We start from the raw sequence: 20,518 nt of genomic DNA, 5'->3' as shown, positions 1-20,518 counted from the left end.
ATCTTTCAGTCTTTCTCTTTATTACTTCCTCTATCAGAACTGCTAAGAACGCATGGGACTTGTATTAATGGTGCAATGCATCCTCTGATAGACTCCATATCCAGGTTGAATAATTTGCAGTAGGTTGTTGTCACACCATCTGAATGATATCCTTCTGGTTTAACTTTACCTTCTCAAAGCCAGATATACTGGAGCTGGCCACCATCTTCGGTTTTACGTTGATACAGAATGCAATATATTGATGCACAATGCTACTTCTCCCTCACTTGTGTGCTAAAAACCTCCGACCTCGTCCACAGCTTGGACTTGGCAGTGAATGGAGTTTTGGCTGAGTGCCAGATTCTCCATTCGCGCTGGCAGATGAGATTGTCGAGTCCGACCCGTGTACTTTGACAATACCATGGAATTGGCTACACTGATCATGGAAATTGCAAAGAAAAAATAGCCTTTCCTTTCTGTTCCCCAAAAGGCTGTGTAGAGGCAAAAACCATTACCAGGAACAGTTAACCTCTTTCACGTTGGCAATATATATTTGTATATTTATTTGTATCCCACAACGTAAATTACATTGAAATGGGACTGAACCCAAACTCTTTGCTCCCTTAGGATAAAATCGACACAGCTCATAAAAGAGATATAGAAGGCATGGGAATCCCTGAGATTAAGTATGGTGAGTCGATGTGCTTTGTCCAACATGTGAACAGTGGACTTTGGTTGACTTATGCAGCAGCCATTAAGACAGTCCGTTTGGGACCCTTGAAGAGGAAAGTAAGTATATGCTCTTGACAGTTGGCATTTAGAGCTGAAATAAGATCAATAGTACATAAAGGCTCCAAACTCCATTCTATAGCTCCTGACTCCATCCTTTTCCCAGCAACAATCTGAGATCTTGCAACCTTGGTGCCAGCTTTGACCCTGGGCTAAGCTTCCAATCTTTCTTTCATACCGTCACTGAGACCGTCCATTTCCATCTCTGTAACATCACTTGACTTTGCCCCTATCTCAGCTCATTTGCTGCTGAAACCCTCATTCATGCCTTTCTTTCCTCTAGACTTGATTACTCCAATGCACTTCTGGCTGGTATTCTGCCCTCTGTAAACTTGAGGTTATCCAACACTCTATGTCTTATCTCGCAAGTCCTGTTTTCCCCCATCACCCCTATACTCACTGAATACAATGCTTACCAGTCTAACACTGTCTTGATTTTAAAGTTCTCATCCTTGATTTTAAATCCCTCCAAGGCCTTACCCCTCGCTATCTTTGTCATCCCTTCCAGCCTCTCAGCCTTCCAAGATATGTGTGGTCCTCTAATTCTGGAATCTTGTGCACCTCCAATTTTAATGACTTCACTTTTTGATGGCCACAACTTGAGTAGCCTAGGCTCTAAGCTCTTGAATACCCTTGGGACACCTCTCCACCTTGCTTTCCTGTTTTAAGACGCTCCTTAAAATCCACCTCCTTGACCAAGCGTTTGGTCTTCTGACCTAAAATCTCCTTGTGTGTCTTGAATGTCATGATTTTTTTATAATGCTCTTCCTACCTTGGGCCATGTTATTGCTACCAGTGTTACCTAAATAAAAGTTGTTTTTTAAACTAAAGCTTATTTCTGTGTTTGGAAAATGGACAGTCTCTTTAGTTACTTTGTAGGATATGTGTTGACACAAAGCCTAGTCCTGCTTCTCTTCATCTCATTATGGCTAGCACATTGCCTGCCTAGGAGCAACTCCTCTATGAATTTTACTGCACAAGCACTCTCTGGTGTCTATATATTGTATTGTATATGTGTATATATTGTATATGTGTATATATATTTTTTATCATATATTTGATGTCCTGACCTTAGTTTTTCATATCCCAAATAATCGTATGCATATATGTACATTTGAGCAGCATGTAATTAGACCAATATTGATATGTTTTAAGAGGATTTAATGCAAATAGGATTAAGTCCTATTAAAAATAGATCAGCCATTTTATGTTCTATGATGTTTATAATTTCAGAAGAGGCAGAATCTAATTTTGTTTTTGAAACAGATGGAAATTTGTCATGGCAGACTTGACTTGACATTTAATTTTATTGAAGTCAAGTTTGCACATTCTCCTCGTGTCTGCGTGGGTTTCCTCCGGGTGCTCCGGTTTCCTCCCACAGTCCAAAGATGTGCGGGTTAGGTTGATTGGCCATGCTAAAATTGCCCCTTAGTGTCCTGAGATGCGTAGGTTAGAGGGATTAGCTGGTAAATATATAGGGATATGGGGGTAGGGCCTGGGTGGGATTGGGGTCGGTGCAGACTCGATGGGTCAAATGGCTTCTTTCTGCACTTTGTAGGGTTTCTATGGTTCTTTTCTATGGTTCATTGTGTGGATGTGCAGGTTAGGTGGATTAGCCATGCTAAAATGTGTGGCATTACAGGGATAGGAGGGCCTGGCTGGGATGCTATTTTGGAGAGTGGGTGCAGACTCAGTGGGCCGAATGGCCTCTTTCTGCACCGCAGGGATTCCATGGTTCTAATGGAACTGAAAATCAGACGGGCGCATTACAGGTGGCCGTCGACTTGATACCATCTGCTTAGCGCCACCACCCAGAGTGAGTTTCTACCCCTATATGTATCATATTAGATCTTTCACTCCCCAATTGATAACCGTTTAAACAAATTTTGTCCTAGGCTATACTACATCAAGAAGGACACATGGATGATGCACTTTCATTGTCACGCTCACAACAAGAGGAATCCCAGGCTTCTCGAATGATCTACAGCACAAATGGTCTCTTCAACCAATTCATTAAGTACGTGTTTTTCCTCTAATGTTTTATGAAGAAAGGTTGAGCAGATTGGGCCTACGCTCATCGGATTTTAGAAGAATGAAAATGAGACGTTATTGAGACATCTAAGATTCTGAGAGGACTTGACAAGGTGGATCCTGGGAAGATTTTTTGCACTTGTGGGGAAGTCTACAATTTAGGGGCCTCAAATTTGAAAATAAGAGGTCTCCCATTTAAGATGGAGATGGAGGAACTATTTTCTTCCATAAGGGTCATTAGCCTTTGGAATTTTCTTCCCTGGAGAGCACTGGAGGTTGGGTCATTGAATATATTCAAGGCGGAGTTGGGCAGATTGGGAGTCGAAGATTATGGGCAACGGCAGTAGAATTAGAAAGTAAAATTAGTGCCACAATCAGATCAGCCAAGAATGGCAGACTAACTTGAGATTTGGCCTACTCCTGCTCCTATTTTTATGATCTTATTTTACCATTACCTATTTTTCTTCTGTCTTTGTCCCTACGGAAAGTAAAAGCAGTAGCAAATTACTCTGTTAAGAGGCGTTTACAGCTCCAGCATATCAAACAGTGCAAATACTAGAAATCTGAATAAATGCAGGGTATTCTGGAAACCTTCAGGAGGGCAGTCTGAATTTATGAAGAGAATGGACAAGTTCTGATGTGGGATAATTGATCTGAAACACTAGGGCGATTCTCCGACCTCGCCATGCCTGGAGCAGATCGTGCCAATCCCGGAGAATAGCATACGGGAATAAAAATCGGTTTTGCACCCGGTGCCAAACAGTTTTGAGATTCGCCCGACCCCTTTCCAATGGAGCGAACTGGATTGTGCTCAGTAAGGGAATATTTAAAGTAGCATATCCCAACACACTGTATTCTCCATGGGGTGTGGCACGAAGATGGTGAGAATCACTAATGGTCTCATCGAGCAGAGATCTCACACGATGGGCAGGCTGGGGGGGGGGGGGGTGTGTCATTGAAGCCTCTGGATGGTCGGGGACATGTCTGGCAGTGCCAGTTGGGCACCGCCCATGTGCCAGGGACAATGCTGAGGGGGAGGGGCCTTAGTGGGGGCCATGATGGGGATTTGCATGGAGGCCAGTCTGATGTGGTGGCAGTGGGGGGTCATGCGGAGGTGAGTCATGAAGTTGGTCATGATGGTGGTGGGGGGGAGGTGGAGAGAGGGAATGATGAAGGGCATGTCGGTGGTTAGGCAGGGGGACCCATAGGAGGGCCAGCCCCGTGGGAGGACTGCGGAACATGCTTGAAAGACCGGCACAGATCACCCCTGTCTTCTCCCTGTTATGACGCCTTAGAAATGTTTTGGGTGAATTCCACCCACTAACCCTGTTTTTCTCTCTCTAAAGCTGCTGCCAAACCTGCTGAGTATTTCCAGCATTTTTTATTTTAAGTATAAAAGGGATTAGTGGGTAAATATGTAGGGATTATGGGGTAGGGCCTGGGTGGGATTGTGGTCGGTGCAGACTCGATAGGCCAAATGGCCTCTTTCTGCACTGTAGGGTTTCTATGATTCTAAAATAGGATCCAGACCCAAATTGTTAACTTGGCTGTTCCCTCCACAGACACTGACCTGCTAAACATTTGCAATGTATTTGTCATTTATAACAGTGTCTGGTACTAATTGGAGCATTTAACTGATACTCAATTCTTGTCTCGATGTACTGGTGACACAGTTCCAGGGTTTAAAATGAGAACAAAATCTCCTCGTCTGATCAAAGCTAAATCACGTTCTTTATAGGGAAGTCAGTCAGATTCTGAAATTAATATTATCTGCATTAAATTTGTTGGAAATCATTTAAAATGTGACTATGATGACTGCGCACTCACTGGGGCACTAGATTAACCGCTGGGTGTATGGAACCAAAAGAGAAAATGCTGGAAAATCTCAGCAGGTCTGGCAGCATCTGTAAGGAGAGAAAAGAGCTGATGTTTCGAGTCCAGATGACGCTTTGACAAAGGGTCATCTGGACTCGATGTCAGCTCTTTTCTCTCCTTACAGATGCTGCCAGACCTGCTGAGATTTTCCAGCATTTTCTCTTTTGGTTTCAGATTCCAGCATCCGTAGTGATTTGCTTTTATCCTGGGTGTATAGAACTGTGCTTGAAGTTATTCTCCCATGTTCACTGTATTTTTAATATCTTTAACAAAGAGGCCTGGACATGCTAAGTGGGAAGAATAAATCTACAGCTCCCGTGACCCTACCAATTGATACCATGGTGTTGAGCCTTCAAGATCTGATCAGCTACTTCCAACATCCGGATGAAGAGCTCGCACATGAAGAGAAGCAAACAAAATTGCGCTCACTGAAAAACAGACAGAATTTGTTCCAGGAAGAGGTAAGTCGACGCAATGTGGAGTTGGTCTTCAGCAGCAGTGCGCAAGGCACAAGTTGTTTTCATTTAAAATTAACATAGGATCCAGACCCTAGGGCAGCCCAGTGGCACAGTGGTTAGCGCTGCTGCCTCACAGTGCCAGGGACCCGGGTTCGATTCCTGGCTTGGGTCATTGTCTGTGCAGAGTCTGCATGTTCTCCCTGTGTCTGCGTGGGTTTCCTCCGGGTGCTCCGGTTTTCTTTGAAAGACGTGCTGGTTAGGTGCATTGCCCATGCTAAATTCTCCCTCAGTGTACCCAAACAGGCATCAGAGTGTGTGGCGACTCGGGGATTTTCACAGTGGCTTCATTACAGTGTCAATCATAGAATCCCTACAGTGCAGAAGGAAGCCATTCAGCCCATCTCGTCTCCACCAACCAGAATCTCACCCAGGCTCTATTCCTGTAACCCCACATATTTACCCACCTAATCCCCTGACACTGGGGTCAATTTTAGAATGGCCAACCCACACACCTTGGGACTGTGGGAGGAAACCGGAGCGACTAAAGGAAACCCACACAGATACGAGGAGAACGTGCTAACTCCACATAGAAAGTGACCCGAGGCTGGAATTGAACCCGGGTCCCTGGCGCTGTGAGGCAGCTGTGCTAAGCACTGCCACCGTGCTGCCCCGTAATGCAAACCTACTTGTGACACAAATAAATAAACAAATTGTTCACTTGTCTATTCTCTCCACAGACATTGACAATTTGCAACAGTGCCTGACGTTCCTGATTGGAGCATTGACCTGAGTTTATTATTCAATTCTGTTTAGACGTACTGGTGTCACATATACAATAACTAATTGGCAGCTCGCTTTACACTTCTCGATTTATTTTCCATTGATTTCAAGAATGCTAATTCCAGCCCCACTATTTATGTACAGGATTGAGTTGCTCACTTGCCTTATTGTTGAAGTTGTGCCAGGTTCTAAATATCAGATTTCTACTACAGCTCCAAGTCATACACCACCCAATCATGAAATGAGTGTCTTTTCTCCTCCCATGGCCTAAATCATGTCTAAATGGATAAGAACCAATGCGAGCCCTGTCTGAATTTTAATTGCTTGAGTCTCTTCAGTTGGATAATGATTCATTGATTGTGACTTTTAAGGGGTGTCTTGACAAATACATCAATAGGATGGGAATAGAGGGATATGGTCCCCGGAAGGGTAGGGGGTTTTCGTTCAGTTGGGCAGCATGGTCGGTGCAGGCTTGGAGGGCCGAAGGGCTTGTTCCTGTGCTGTCATTTTCTTTGTTCTTTGATTCGGATACAGATGGGCAAGAGTAGGAACCGCAAGGGTGGCTTTCAATTTCGACTTGGAGGAGAGGGGAGCCAGGGATAAGACGCAAAGGGGCGAATTTTCCCATTCTGTCTGCCACGGGAATCTTAGTGGGTGAGGGGATATCTATGGAAAGGTCCATTGACCTCGGGTGGGATTTTCCAATTTTGGGGTGAACGCGGCCAGAAATTCCCACCCCAAGTTTAATTTTTCTTTTGTTTTGGAGGTAGATGGGAGTTGAGGGCCATCATCAGATCAGCTCTGACCTTATTGAATGGTGGAGTAGGCTCGAGGGACTGAGTGGCCTACTCCTCCTAGTTTGTATGTCATTCCAACAGATCTGGTGCTACAGATCTCCAATTTTTTTGTAGCTGTCTGCAGCACCTTGTATGATGCATACAGGGCATCCAGGACTAGATAATTGACCCCAGATTCTTTTGAATATTATGAGGAAAAACAGACTCCAAAGCTAAAGAAGTAAGCTTTGATTTAATGTCATAATTTCTAATAATTGTGCACTGTTTGTTTTAGGGCATGATCCAGCTGGTTTTGGATTCCATTGACCGACTGAATGTGTACAACAGTGCAGCTCATTTCTCTGAGTTTGCAGGCGAAGAAGCGGCTGAATCCTGGAAGGAAGTTGTTAATCTCTTTTATGAGCTGCTTGGTATGGAATCTCAACACAGTATATAGATGAATAGATAGGAAACATTGCCATAATATGTAGTCATACCACTGTTAACTGTTAGAATTACAGGTCCTACAGGAGCTGGCCTAATTGTTATCCCTTTATAATAAATTATGACAGTTGCTAGCTCCCTTTTCCTTTGGGACCCGGGGCAGTTTGGTCAATAGTGGTGTTACCGCGCCCCTCTTGGAAATGGACATTGAAGTCCCCCACCCAGAGTATATGCTGTGCCCACGCCGATCTACGTGCTTTCTCCAAGTTGTGTTGAACATAGAGGAATACCGATTTATCAGCTGAGGGGGTGGGCTGAGGAGGTCACCGGGCTCAAAATCCAGAGACACAGGCTAAATCCCTAAATACTCAGGGGACATGGGTTTCAATCCCATCATGATAGCTGGTGGAATTAAAATTCAATTAATAAACCTGGAATTAGAAGGGATTGTGGTGTGGTGTGGTAGGGTGTAATCAACATGATGTTTCCTTCACCATATTGGACCTGATGCCATGAGACTTCATGGGGTCCAGGGTCGATGCTGAGAAGGTCCACGCCAACTCCTTTCCAACTGTATGCCACTGTGCTGCCGTCACCTCTGGTATCTATGTCCTGTCAGTGGACAGGACATAGCCAGGGGTGGTGATTGTGGTGTCTGAGATATTGTCTGTAAGGTATGGTTCTGAGAGTATGACTGTCAGGCTGTTGGGCTCTCCCAATTTCGGCACAAGCCCCCAGACGCTTGTAGGAGGTACTTTGCGGAATCAACAGGGGCTGGGTTGCAATTGTCATCTCCCGTGCTGAAGTCAGTGCCTGTTCATACCTTTATGTAGACATTGTGAGTGCACCTCCCGCCCAAATTCCTTTTTTACATTTATAAATTTGCTTTTTGGGTGATACATATTGGCCAATTTTAGGTCCCTGGTTGAGGAGGTGATGGTGCGCCTTTGCTTTGAAATGTTGCAACTAAAATGGTGTCCCTCACTGGTGAACTCTGCCACCCTATGTATGTCAGTGTACTGATGGTGTGTGACTTAGAAGGGAGCTTGAATGGTGTTGCCATGACACTGCGCCCTTAAGCTTTTCAGTCGGAGAGATCACAAGGGAAGGAGATGCTGTCACAGTAACCTTGTCATACAGGTCATACAGCTTGTTGACACTGCCTGTGTATAGTTTTATTTCTGCACAGCTTCAGCAATGAGATTGAAATGAAGGGTCACCACACTGACACGTTAACTCTGGGGCGATTTCCAATTCCGACTTTGTGCAAACTCCACACATTCACCCATTCTCCCCGTGTCTGCGTGGGTTTCCTCCGGGTGCTCCGGTTTCCTCCCACAGTCCAAAGATATGCTGGTTAAGTGGATTGGCCGTGATAAATTACCCCTTAGCATCAGGCGGATGAGCAGAGCAAATACATGGGATTATGGGGATTGGGCCAGGGTGGGATTGTTGTCAGTGCAGGCTCGATGGGCCTAACTGCCTCATTCTTACTGTAGAGATTCCATGATCAGTGTATAATCACCACCTAACCTTATGATGGAGGAAAATTATCAGTGAAATTACTGAAGATTTTTGCTCCCAGGATCCTGCCCTGAGGAACTCCTGCAACTCCTGGGCCGGAACTGATTGGCCTTCAAAGACCACAACCATTTCTCTTTTTTTTTGTGGTTGTGTCTGTTATACCATTATTACTAACCCTCATGCCTCTTTGTTCGTTTAAAGTCTTTTGTCTAGCTCTATTTGCCTTTCAGCTAAGACCATTGTCTTAGACCAGTGCATGTGCAACGTAACACAGCCGTACAACTTCTTCCTGTTCCATTACTGGCACCAGTGTCCCATGAAACAGAATCACTTTTTCTCTCGCCAGTCTTTCAACCATACATTCACTTTCCTGATCTGTGTGTCACTATTTCAGTTTGAACACCGTTAAGATAACAACCTTGTGATTACTAATTTATAATTCAGCTTCTAGCTTATATTCTTACTCCTCGGTTCTTTCCTTTGTTGTTGGATCTGACATGAAGCATCACAGTAGTTCTACACCCTGCCCTTTACAAGCCCTTCATTGGTAGGTTTCCTTCTCTGTCGTAAACATCTTGCCTGTCACTTATTTCCTGCCTAAAACAAGCACTTACTGTAGATGTGCAAGTCCTTGCATTGTTTTTTTTTACCTTAAGTTGCATTTCACCTTATGAATCATCAAGATTGCTTACTTATACTTTGTAGTGGGGGATTGTCTGTCGGTGGCCTGATTCTCTTTAAAAACTTAAGAAAACTAAGAATTAAATTCGCAAAGGCAAGAAGTCTCAGTTCAAGATGTAACTAAGAATTTATTTAAACATAAAAGACATACAAGACAAACAAAACATTAACCTCGGCAGTAGGAGACCTTCGGATGGTCAAGTAGCTCTGAGTCAATGCTAAAGAGCCCTCAGAAGATCTGAAGCATTGAGCCAAAATCTATTACAATTATACTTTTCCAATATCTAAGGTACTCCTTCTGATGAGCTTCGACTTTATTTCATTGCACATTAGCATGTCAGTCCAAAACATGACCCATTACCTCAGCCAATTGCGAAACATTGCTTAACCTAATGATCTTTCATTTTCTAGCCCAAAACCGGATATCCACTCCCTGGCATGGTTTACTTCCTTGTTGCTATGTCTCTCTAAGGTCACTATCGTCCAAATACCTTTCCTAATGGCACTTTGGGCGACACGGTGGCATAGTGGTTAGCACTGCTGCGCCTCAGCACCAGGGACCCAGGTTTGATTCCCGGCTTGTGTGGAGTTTGCACATTCTCCCCGTGTCTGCGTGGGTTTCCTCCGGGTGCTCCAGTTTCCTCCCACAGTCCAAAGATGTGGAGGTTAGGTAGATTGGCCATGCTGAATTCCCCCACAGTGTACCCGAACAGACACGAGTGTGGCGACTAGGGGATTTTCACAGTAACTTCATTGCAGTGTTAATGTAAGCCTACTTGTGACTAATAAGTAAACTTTTTAAAAAAATACTTTTTTGCCAAGACAACCGACTGTATCAGGCCAGGACTCTTTGGACAGATACATTCTTATGCCCAGACTATAGGGCCTTTCACTTAGAGATTAAATGTTTCAGCACTTGTCCTGAGTTTGAAGCTTCAGTATGTTTCTGCTGACTAAATGGCTTTTGGCTATGAACTCCTGAACTTTCATAGTCTCTGCAGTGTTTGCATTTTTATTGAGGTCAACATTTCAATTAAACCTAATATACATTAATATATTGCATTTTTAAAAATATATAAATATAAACTTACCTTAAAATCATCTCTCATTCACTTTTAATCATGTTTAGCATTCACATATCAGCAAACTGTGATCATTATCTTGTTAGGTGAAAGTCATCTTAACTCTTTCCTTCCCAGTTGCTGCTAAAGCTAAGAGATCAAATATGTGTGGCTCTGCTCGTTAACTCAGAACGTCCACCTTTCCACATATCTCTTGTGATAACACCTTTTCAGTTCACAACTGAAATCTTCATCCACATTTTTCTCATCTCTATGGCTTGGTTTCTTACTCGCCTTGCATGATTCTCCACTTGCCTGGATGAGTGCAGCTCCAACAATGCTCCAAAAGCTCGACACCATCCAGGGTCCAGCAACCAGCTTTGATTGGCTCTCCATCCAGCAGCTCCAACACCCACTATCTTCACCAACTGTTGCACAGTGGTGGCTGTGTATACTGTCTACAAAATGCACTGCAGCAACTCGAGGCTCCTTTGACAGCATCTTCCAAACCTCCGCTTTAAAAATCATCCTTTTGACCAAAGTTCCAGTCATTTTGACTTCACTTCCTTTTCCCCTACCCTGGTTACATGTGCTTCAGTGTCTTCCCCTTCAAGTGCTCTTCTGTAAAGCATCTTAAGATTGGTACTATGTTATAAGCATAACATAACTGTATGTTCCTGTTGCTTTATCAGTCTTATTGTGATATCTTTCTCTTTGTGTAGCTTCCCTCATCCGTGGCAATCGCAGAAACTGTGCTCTATTTTCCGATAATCTAGACTGGTTGGTCAGCAAGTTGGATCGATTGGAGGCTTCCTCAGGTACCTTACAGACACACAGTAGTTACAAAAACCAGGTGTTCAACTTTTCAAGCATTTGTTATGCTACACCTTTGTTCAAAATGAGAAGGATAAACTTAGCAATTGAGGGCTGTGAAATGGACATTTTTGATTTCTATTTGATTTATTGTTGTTACATGTACTGGGATACAGTACAGTGAAAAGTATTGTTTCTTGCGCTATACCGACAAAGCATACCGTTTGTAGAGTACATAGGAGAGAAGGAAAGGAGAGGGTGCAGAATATAGTGTTGCAGTTGCAGATATGGTGTAGAGAAAGATGAACTTAATATGAAGTAGGTCCATTCAAAAATCTGACGGCAGCAGGGAAGAAGCTGTTCTTGAGCCGGCCGGTACGTGATCTCAGACTTTTGTATCTTTTTCCCGACGGAAGAAGGTGGAAGAGAGAATGTCCGGGATGCGTGGTGTCCTTGATTTATGCTGGCTGCTTTTCCCAAGGCAGCGGGCAGTTTAGACGGAGTCAATGGATTGGAGGCTGGTTTAAGTGGTGGACTGGGCTTCGTTCACAACCCTTTGTAGTTTGTGAGAAAGCCATTTGAGACAAAATTGGACACTTGATCGAGCAGGAACGAATAAAGGAGAGCCAGCTTGGATTTGTTAAGAGCAGATCATGCTTGATAAACTTAATTGATTTTTGACAATATAATTGAGGGCAGTGCAGTTGATGTTTGCTATCGGGATTTTCAACAGATATTTGATTAAATTAGCAAATATTGGGCTTGTTAGCAAAATTGAAGGGTCGAAGGAGCAGTGGGGGAGGCGATGGCCTAGTGGTTCTATCACTAGACTACTAATCCAGAAACTTGGCTAATGTTCTGGCGGCCTGGGTTCGAATCCCACCACAGTAGATGGTATTTTTTGAATTCAATAAAAAATATCTGGAATTAAGAATCTACTTATGACCATGAAAACTGTTGTCGATTGTCGAAAAAACCCATCTGGTTCACTAATGCCCTTTAAGGAAGGAAATCTGCCTTCCTTACCTAGTCTGGCCTACATATGACTGTAGAGCCACAGGAATGTGGTTGACTCTCAACTGCCTTCCAAGAGCAACTAGGGATGGGCGATAAAAGCTGGCCCAGCCAGCGACACCCATGTCCCATGAATAAATGAATGAATAAAGTAGCAGCATGAAGACAAAATTGGGATGGAAACAGAGTTGTGAATGCTCTATTACGACAGGAGGGAGGCATACTGTAATTATTTCAAAATCGTTAAACTTAATTATCTCCGTTTCTTTGATAAGAGTTTTGTATTCACCTTGCAGTCAGACATATGGCTACTAGAATGTCCTTGACCTATATTTGATCTCATTCTGTTAACAAAGAGAAGTTGTTTGTGCAATTGTTCTCCCTGTACTCCAGTCCGAGTCGACATACCTTCTATCAGCTAGACACCACCTCTCCAATCTCCCCCTAAAGCCATATATCTTATCACACTCTCCTCTATGACCTTTCACGAAACCCACCTCTTTGGGATCAGAGGGTTGTTAAATGATGAGAGGTTGAGTAAATTAAGCCGAGATCTGGAGTTTGGAAGAGTCAGGGCTGATCTTATTTGAATCATTTAAGATTCTGAAGAGGGTTGACAAGGCGGATGCTAAGGCTGTTACGCCTGACTGGGGGACGTAGAACATGGGGACACTGTGTCAGGATAAGGGCTTGACCATTTAGGACTGAGATGAAGCTCAAAAGGTTGTGAATCTTTCGAATTCAAATATAAGTTGTAGGAATTATACAGTAAATGGTAGAACCCTTAAGAGTATTGACAGGCAGAAAAATCTGGGCGTGCATGTCCACCAATCACTGAAAGTGGCAATGCAGATGGATAAGGTAATTAAGAAAGCATACGGCATGCTTGCCTTCATCGGTCGGGGCAATGAGTATAAAATTTGGCAGGTCATGTTGCAGCTGTACAGAACCTTAATTAAGCCTCATCTAGAATATTGTGTACAATTCTGGTCGCCACACTACCAGAAGGATGTGAATGATTTGGAGAGGGTTCACCAGAGGTTTACCAGGATGTTGCCTGGTCTGGAGGGTATTAGCTATGAGGAGAGGTTGGAGAAACTTGGTTTGTTCTCACCGGAACGACGGAGATTATAGGGTGACCTGATAGAGGTTTACAAGATTGAGTGGCATGGACAGAGTGGATAGTCGGATGCTCTTTCCTAGGGTAGAAAAGTCAAGTACTAGGGGACATAGGTTTAAGGTGCGTGAGGAAAAGTTTAGAGGAGATGTGCGAGGCAAGTTTTTTTTGTTTTACACAGAGGGTGGTGAATGTCTGGAACGCGCTACCCAGGAAAGTGGTGGGAGCAGGTATGATAGTGACATTTAAGGGGCATCTAGACGAATACATGAATAGGATGGGAATGGAAGGATACGGATTCTGTAAGTACATACGGTTTTAGTTTAGGCAGGCACCATGATCGGCGCAGGCTTGGAGGGCCGAATGGCCTGTTCCTGTGCTGTATTGTTCTTTGCTTTTCTTCGTTGACGCTCCATCATTGAATATATTTAAGGCACTATGGACAGACTGTTGGGGGTCTCAGGAAATTGAGGGGATTGGGGGAGCAGGTGGGAAAGTCGAATTGAAGATTAAACATCATACTGAATAGCGGAGCAGGCTTGTCAGACTATAGGGTCTACTCTTGCTCCTATTTCTTCTGTTCTCGTGTTCTCTTTGAAGCATTGTTAGCCCTCTGAATATCGTCTTCGGTTCAGTGTACATTTCTTCCTTAGATTGTTGTGCAAGATGCTACATTATTGAAAATTGTTGATGGATATTTGATGTCATGTGCTATAGGTATCCTCGAAGTGTTGTACTGTGTTTTGATTGAAAGTCCTGAGGTTCTGAATATTATAACTGAAAACCACATCAAGTCAATCATCTCCTTGTTGGACAAACATGGACGAAATCACAAGGTATGTACACCAATAAAGGCTGCTAATGCAGGGAAGTGATGAAATGAGGAATACTTTGATTTATCAAAGCTTGGGTTTCTCAAAAATGGGAATAGGGACAAAAATCACTGCTTCGGACATTTATAGAAAAGTTCTTATTGTTCTGCTCCTCCAGATCAAAGCCAGTGAAGTTCAAATGCTCATCTGTATATAAGCCATTTGGCTGAATAAGCTCATTCCTTTTTGAGGGTCATTGGTCACCTACCCATCTGGTTGCGAGATTGCCTTTAGCACTTCCTTATCCCTGAAATCTACCATTTACCACTCAAAAAAATAATGTTTTCTAGTCCCAAGTGGGACTCTTGAGTTGAATTTGTTTGCACTCTTTTTGCAGGTGCTGGATGTATTGCGCTCTCTCTGTGTCTGCAACGGCGTGGCTGTACGGTCCAACCAAAATCTTATTACGGAGAACCTATTCCCAGGTCGTGATCTGCTGCTCCAAACAAACCTGATTAACTATGTCACCAGGTATAACGCACAGAAGTTTGCAAAATTGCTGAAGGTGTACACCGCTTCAAGGTTTTCTTAATAAAACCATATCTTCTTCGCTGACTTGGAAGCACGGTGCTTCCTTTACCTACTCTTGTATGTTATATTGTGGCAGCAGCCTCCAGATGCATTGCCAGGGGTTTCATATGAGACCTCCCACCCAGTAAGCTCAATGGGGCAAATGTTTGCGGTGAGTTGTGGGCCTCAAACGGAGTCAAAGATTTATGGCGTACAATTGTAGAATAACAAATTTCCATTTAAATGGTCTCTCTGAATCGTAGCAGGAAAAATATTAGGCATTTTATCTTTGAGCAAAATCACGTTGCTCTCCCAGAGGCAGCCTCTGAAGACATTTTTCAAGTTATGAGCTCACACTGGTGCCACATATCTCCAAAACTGAGCTTTTTAATCATCTAAGACCACTGAATGGAGGTCTCATTGGAAATTCTGGTGATTATGCTGGCTCACAGTAGTCTGGTTTTGGGCAACAATCATGGTGAGCGCTGGTGAATTCCTTTTGAAGAGAAACTCTTCCTATGTTTTCTCCATTCTAAATGGCATGAGTGTTTGGAATCTGTGTCCGAACATGTGCAGAAAATGATTCAATTGGGAGAAAGGGGGTGGCGATGGCCTAGTGGTATTATCGCGAGAATATTAATCCAGAAACTCAGCTAATGTCCTGGGGACCCAGGTTCGAATCCTGCCACGGCAGATGGTGGAATTTGAATCCAGTTTAAAAAAAACAAAATCTGAAATCAAGAATTTACTGATGACCATGAAACCATTGTTGTTTGTCCGAAAAACCCATCTGGTTCACGAACGTTCTTTAGGGAAGGAAATCTGCCGTCCTTATCCAGTCTGGCCTACACGTGACTCCAGTGTGGTTGATTCTCAACTGCCCTCTGAAATGGCTGAGCAGTCAAAAGATATGTGGGTTAGGTTGATTGGCCGTGCTAAATTGCCTCTTAGTGTCCCGGGATGCATAGGTTGGAGGGATTAGCAGGGTAAATATGAGGTTACGGGGATAGGGCCTGGGTGGGATTGTTGTCGGTGCAGACTCAATGGGCCGAATGGCGGCCTCCTGCACTGTAGGGATTCTATGATTCAAGTTGTATACTGCAGCGGTTCAAGAAGGCAGCTCCCCACCACCTTCTCAAGGGCAACTCGGGATGGGCAATAAATGCTGGCCAGCGACGTCCGTGTCCCACAAATCAATAAAAAAAAGTAGAAGGTCCTTGCTTAGTCTTTTTTTCTTGTTTTTCTCCCAAAGGATGCCCCACTACATGAAGAAAAAGTCAGATGTGTGTCTGGTAGATTCATCTCCAACTGTCATAAACTAGAAGCTGGTTTACTCTAGTAGTGATGTGGGAATGCCGGCGTTGAACTGGGGTGACCAAGTACACCAGTAGACCAAGGGAACATTTTCCCTATAAAAGAAAATATTCCGACGATTTTTCTTTTTGTTCAACTCCTCTGACATTCAGAATCTAATTGCAATTATTAAATACCTATAATCAATAGCTAACCCTTGATTTTGTTTTAAAATTCCAGCATGAGGCCTAATATCTTTTTAGGCACATATGAAGGTTCTACACAGTACAAGAAATGGTACTTTGAAATGATAGTGGATTATGTGGACCCATTCGTAACACCGCAGACCACTCACCTGCGAGTGGGCTGGGCTTTAACAGAGGGGTACAGCCCTTACCCAGGAGGTGGTGAGGGCTGGGGAAGCAATGGAGTTGGAGACGATTTGTATTCCTACAGTTTTGATGGACTTCACCTGTGGTCAGGTTAGTGACTCTTCTGCTCTTGGGATTCATATTTATAAGGACTGCTGTTCCTGAGGTCGTTATTTGGCTTTAAATTAAACACCTTCCAAGTATTCCAGTTTAATGAGACAAACAAGGACAGTAATTCAACTATTTATTTATTTAACACATCTAGTACCAACTGAAATATAAACCATTGCAACTCTTTAACTCTACTGAACTTTAACTCTTGCTGAACATCAACCTTCAACTGAACTTTAACTCTTTAACTGAACATCAACTTTAACTATTTAACTGAAAACATAGATACTACCGAGTTTAGGAAAACCTTGGCCAAGAAATATCCTCTATGTAGAATCTATCATCTTCTCTGAAGCATCCTTTAGGGTACACCTCTTGTTGCGATGGTTGGTCTCTTCGAGTTATCGCTGGCAAACAAAGGCTCGTGTGTCTTTTTATCCACAATTCTTGCACTCGCTTCCAGAAGATTCTCTGGCAATGAATTGATTAGAAACCCCAATTGCATCGTTTGATTAGGCCAATCAAATGCAGATAGAATAGTGGCAGTGGTCACTCTAGACCCCATCATACTGAGGTCTCTAAGTGCATATTGTTTACATTCCAGTGCCCAGATAAGGAACACAGACTCCCAAAAGAATTCTTCCCTGCCAGAGACAAGCTGTTTAATTTGACACCTCATGTCCTTTGACAAATTCCAGGCCACTGGCCACAAGAAATCCCAGCATAGTGAAAAAAACAACTTGAACCAAAAAATCAGGTTTGCTTGATTGAAGATCTTTCAGCATATTAAAAGTTAAAACTGCAGACTATTCAGCCACAAGGTTGACTCCGTTATTCTGCCATCTAGAATGTATGATGATATGTTAGTGTTTAGAATGGACAAATTAGCATATAAAGAAAACTTCTTTGCTGATCAGCGCACATTGTAGTGTTGGGGTACCAGAGCAGAATCCCCAAAGTATGTTACAAAGCCTGACTAGACCCCAACAGTTTTTCTATTTTGACATTAATGCGAGAATAAGGTGTTTCCGGTGTGATTCTATTGAGTTTTTTATCAAAACAAACTCTTTAACAATACGGTTTAACTATGATAAATGAATTAGCTGAACCTTTACCAATTGAAATACTTAAACATGATGATAAAGTCCTTAACTGATAACCTAGCTCTATTAGTTCCAGTTCAAGCAATAACGTCTTTTAGGGAAGGAAATCTGCCGTCCTTACCTGGTCTGGCCGACCTGTGATTCCAGAGTCTCAGCAATGTGGTTGACTCTCAACTGCCTTCAGGCAACTAGCGATGGGCAATAAAATGCTAGCCAGCAAGTGACGCCCATGTCCCATGAATTAATTTAAGATTAAAAAAGAAATTAATTAAAATAATCCCCTTGGACTTAAGCTTTCCCTCTGCTTAGACCCCCCCTCCCTCTGCCTCGACCGCCCGGCCACTCCAACCCCCTCCCCGCCCGCCCTGCCTGGTTAGCATTGCTGCCTCACAGTGCCAGGGATCCAGGTCTGTCCCTGGCCTGGGTGACTGCAGAGTCTGCACATTCTTCCCGTGTCTGCCCCGGTTTCCTTCCGCAATCCGAATGATGTGCTGTTTAAGTGCATTGATCATGCCAAACTGTCCCTCAGTCTACTCGAGCGCCAGAGTGTGGCGACGAGGGGACTTTCACAGTAACTTCATTGCAGTGTTAATGTAAACCTACTGTGACACTAATAAATAAATATACTTCATTTTCTCCAAGAATAACCCAAATTCTCCAACCTGTTCACATAACTGAAGTTCCTCATCCCTGTAGATGTTTTTGTGAATCTTAGCTGCCCCCTCTTCAGTGTTTCCTCTTCCTTCCAGACCAGAATTGAACGCACACTCAAGTTGAGGCTGAAACAATTTTTTTTTCTGCAGGTTCATCTTAATTTCTTTGTTAGTGTGCTGTCTGCTCCTACCCATTTACTTTATTAATTGTTTTCTCAACCTGCCCAGCTACTTTCAATGAATTTGCATCCCAAGGTCCCTATGCTTCTGCACCTCTTTTAGAATTGTAGCCTCCATTTTGTATGACCTCTCCTCGCTCTTCCTACCAAGTGGAATCACTTCACACTTCTCTGCATTTTGTCCGCTCATTCCACCAGCCTGCCTGTGTTCTCTCTCAAGTTTATCACAATCCTCCTCTCAGTTCTTGTTGAAACTGTGTCCTGTCATACCAGAGTCTAGGCCATTAATGTATGTTAGGAATAGCACTACTGCTGACATTGATCCCTGGGGAACACGACTCTCTACCTTCCTGAAGTCCGAAAGAGCAGCCGCTCCTCACGATTGCTTTTCTGTCGCTCAATCAACTTCATATCCGCACAGTGATTAGCACCGCGGCCTCACAGCGCCAGGGACCCAGGTTCGATTCCCGGCTCGGCTCACTGTCTGTGTGGAGTCTGCACATGCTCCCCATGTCTGTGTGGGTTTCCTCCCACTGTCCGAAAGACATGCCGGTTAGGTGCATTGGCCGTGCTAAATTCTCCCTCAGTGTACCCGAACAGGCGCCGGAGTGTGGCGACTAGGGGATTTTCACAGTAACTTAATTGCGGTGTTAGTGTAAGTTTACTTTAAAACAACTTTTAAATATCCACGCTCCCTTACTGTCGGTTTTATTCTGTGGGCATGGTACTACATAGAAAACAATCATAATTGTCCCTTAGACAGTTGTTTTTTAATACACATCAGAGAGGTGTGCCAAACTATGTGCAGATATTCTATTGGGTTACTTTGAAAACAGCCAATATGACTCTTTTTTTTGTGTGTACACAGGACATATTGCCAAAGCAGTTGCTTCACATGATGCACACTTGCTTGCTGCTGATGATGTTGTTAGCTGTTGTCTGGATTTGAGTGTCCCCAGTATCTCTTTCCGGGCTAATGGCCACCCTGTGCAAGGCATGTTTGAGAACTTTAACATCGATGGTCTCTTCTTCCCTGTGGTTAGCTTCTCTGCAGGAATCAGGTGCGTGCTTTGATATATTTCTGATGCTATGCTTTAGAATAAGTTACCCTATTTTTCTGATTCAAAAGCTGTAGGAAGACCAGCTAAGGTAAAATCTTTCCTCTTACTGCCACATCATAAGTTGTTTGTTTGCTGCTGTAAATTTTAGAAACATTCAAAATATTGGGGCGGCACGGTGGTGCAGTGGTTAGCACTGCTGCTTCACAGCTCCAGGGACCTGGGTTCGATTCCCGGCTTGGGTCACTGTCTGTGTGGAGTTTGCACATTCTCCCCGTGTCTGCGTGGGTTTCCTCCGGGTGCTTCGGTTTCCTCCCACAATCCAAAGATGTGCGGGTTAGGTTAATTGGCCATACTAAATTGCCCCTTAGTGTCCCGGGATGCGTAGGTTAGAGGGATTAGGGGGTAAAATATGTAGGGATATGGGGATAGGGCCTGGGTGGGGTTGTGGTCGGTGCAGACTCGATGGGCCGAATGGCCTCTTTCTGCACTGTAGGGTTTGTATGTTTCTATGATTCTATGATTTAATTATAAAATCTTCAGCTTCCTGCTTGAAAGATATTTGAGAGAACATTGCTTTGAAATTCATAATTTAAATTTTAATAATGTTGTTATAACCCCAGATTCTAATTTTATAAAACGCTTCTCTGGATTAGGTGTTGTGTTGTATTCGAAGGCTGTCATTTTGCGTTTGAATCCAGATCAGCCCAGATGAGAGCCTTTTTGTTGCCTGTCAGTTCTTAATTGGCCTATAAATATTTAAATTTTCATTGCCTATCTGAGTAAGTATGTGCTTTCCTAATATTATAAAGCTACTAACTGGGACCCAGGTTCGATTCCCAGCTTGAGCCACTGTCTGTGCGGAGTCTACCAAATAAACCTGTTGGACTTTAACCTGGTGTTGTGAGACTTCTTACTGTGTGGGGTCTGCACGTTCTCCCTGTGTCTGCATGGGTTTCCTCCGGGTGCTCCGATTTCCTCCCACTGTCTGAAAGATGTGCCGGTGAGGTGCATTGGCCATGCTAA

The 20,518-nt window shown here is 43.5% G+C and overlaps 1 protein-coding gene across 2 annotated transcripts in view; it reads left to right on the top strand.

The window, feature by feature from the left end:
- Positions 1 to 20,518, top strand: part of LOC144511368 (ryanodine receptor 1-like) — a 495,584-nt gene that overhangs the window by 113,074 nt on the left and 361,992 nt on the right. For both annotated transcript variants that reach the window (XM_078241663.1, XM_078241662.1), the window contains exons 11-19: positions 607 to 768; positions 2,664 to 2,785; positions 4,949 to 5,135; positions 6,984 to 7,119; positions 11,121 to 11,216; positions 14,060 to 14,178; positions 14,552 to 14,685; positions 16,258 to 16,499; positions 19,303 to 19,495. In XM_078241663.1, coding sequence (XP_078097789.1) covers positions 607 to 768; positions 2,664 to 2,785; positions 4,949 to 5,135; positions 6,984 to 7,119; positions 11,121 to 11,216; positions 14,060 to 14,178; positions 14,552 to 14,685; positions 16,258 to 16,499; positions 19,303 to 19,495 — 1,391 coding nt within the window. The remainder of the gene's footprint in view (positions 1 to 606; positions 769 to 2,663; positions 2,786 to 4,948; positions 5,136 to 6,983; positions 7,120 to 11,120; positions 11,217 to 14,059; positions 14,179 to 14,551; positions 14,686 to 16,257; positions 16,500 to 19,302; positions 19,496 to 20,518) is intronic.

This window comes from Mustelus asterias, chromosome 24 (genome assembly GCF_964213995.1).
Source record: "Mustelus asterias chromosome 24, sMusAst1.hap1.1, whole genome shotgun sequence".
NCBI classification, from domain to species: domain Eukaryota; kingdom Metazoa; phylum Chordata; class Chondrichthyes; order Carcharhiniformes; family Triakidae; genus Mustelus; species Mustelus asterias.
Note: the sequence above shows the minus strand (reverse complement) of the source record. Positions and strands in the feature narration are given on the sequence as shown.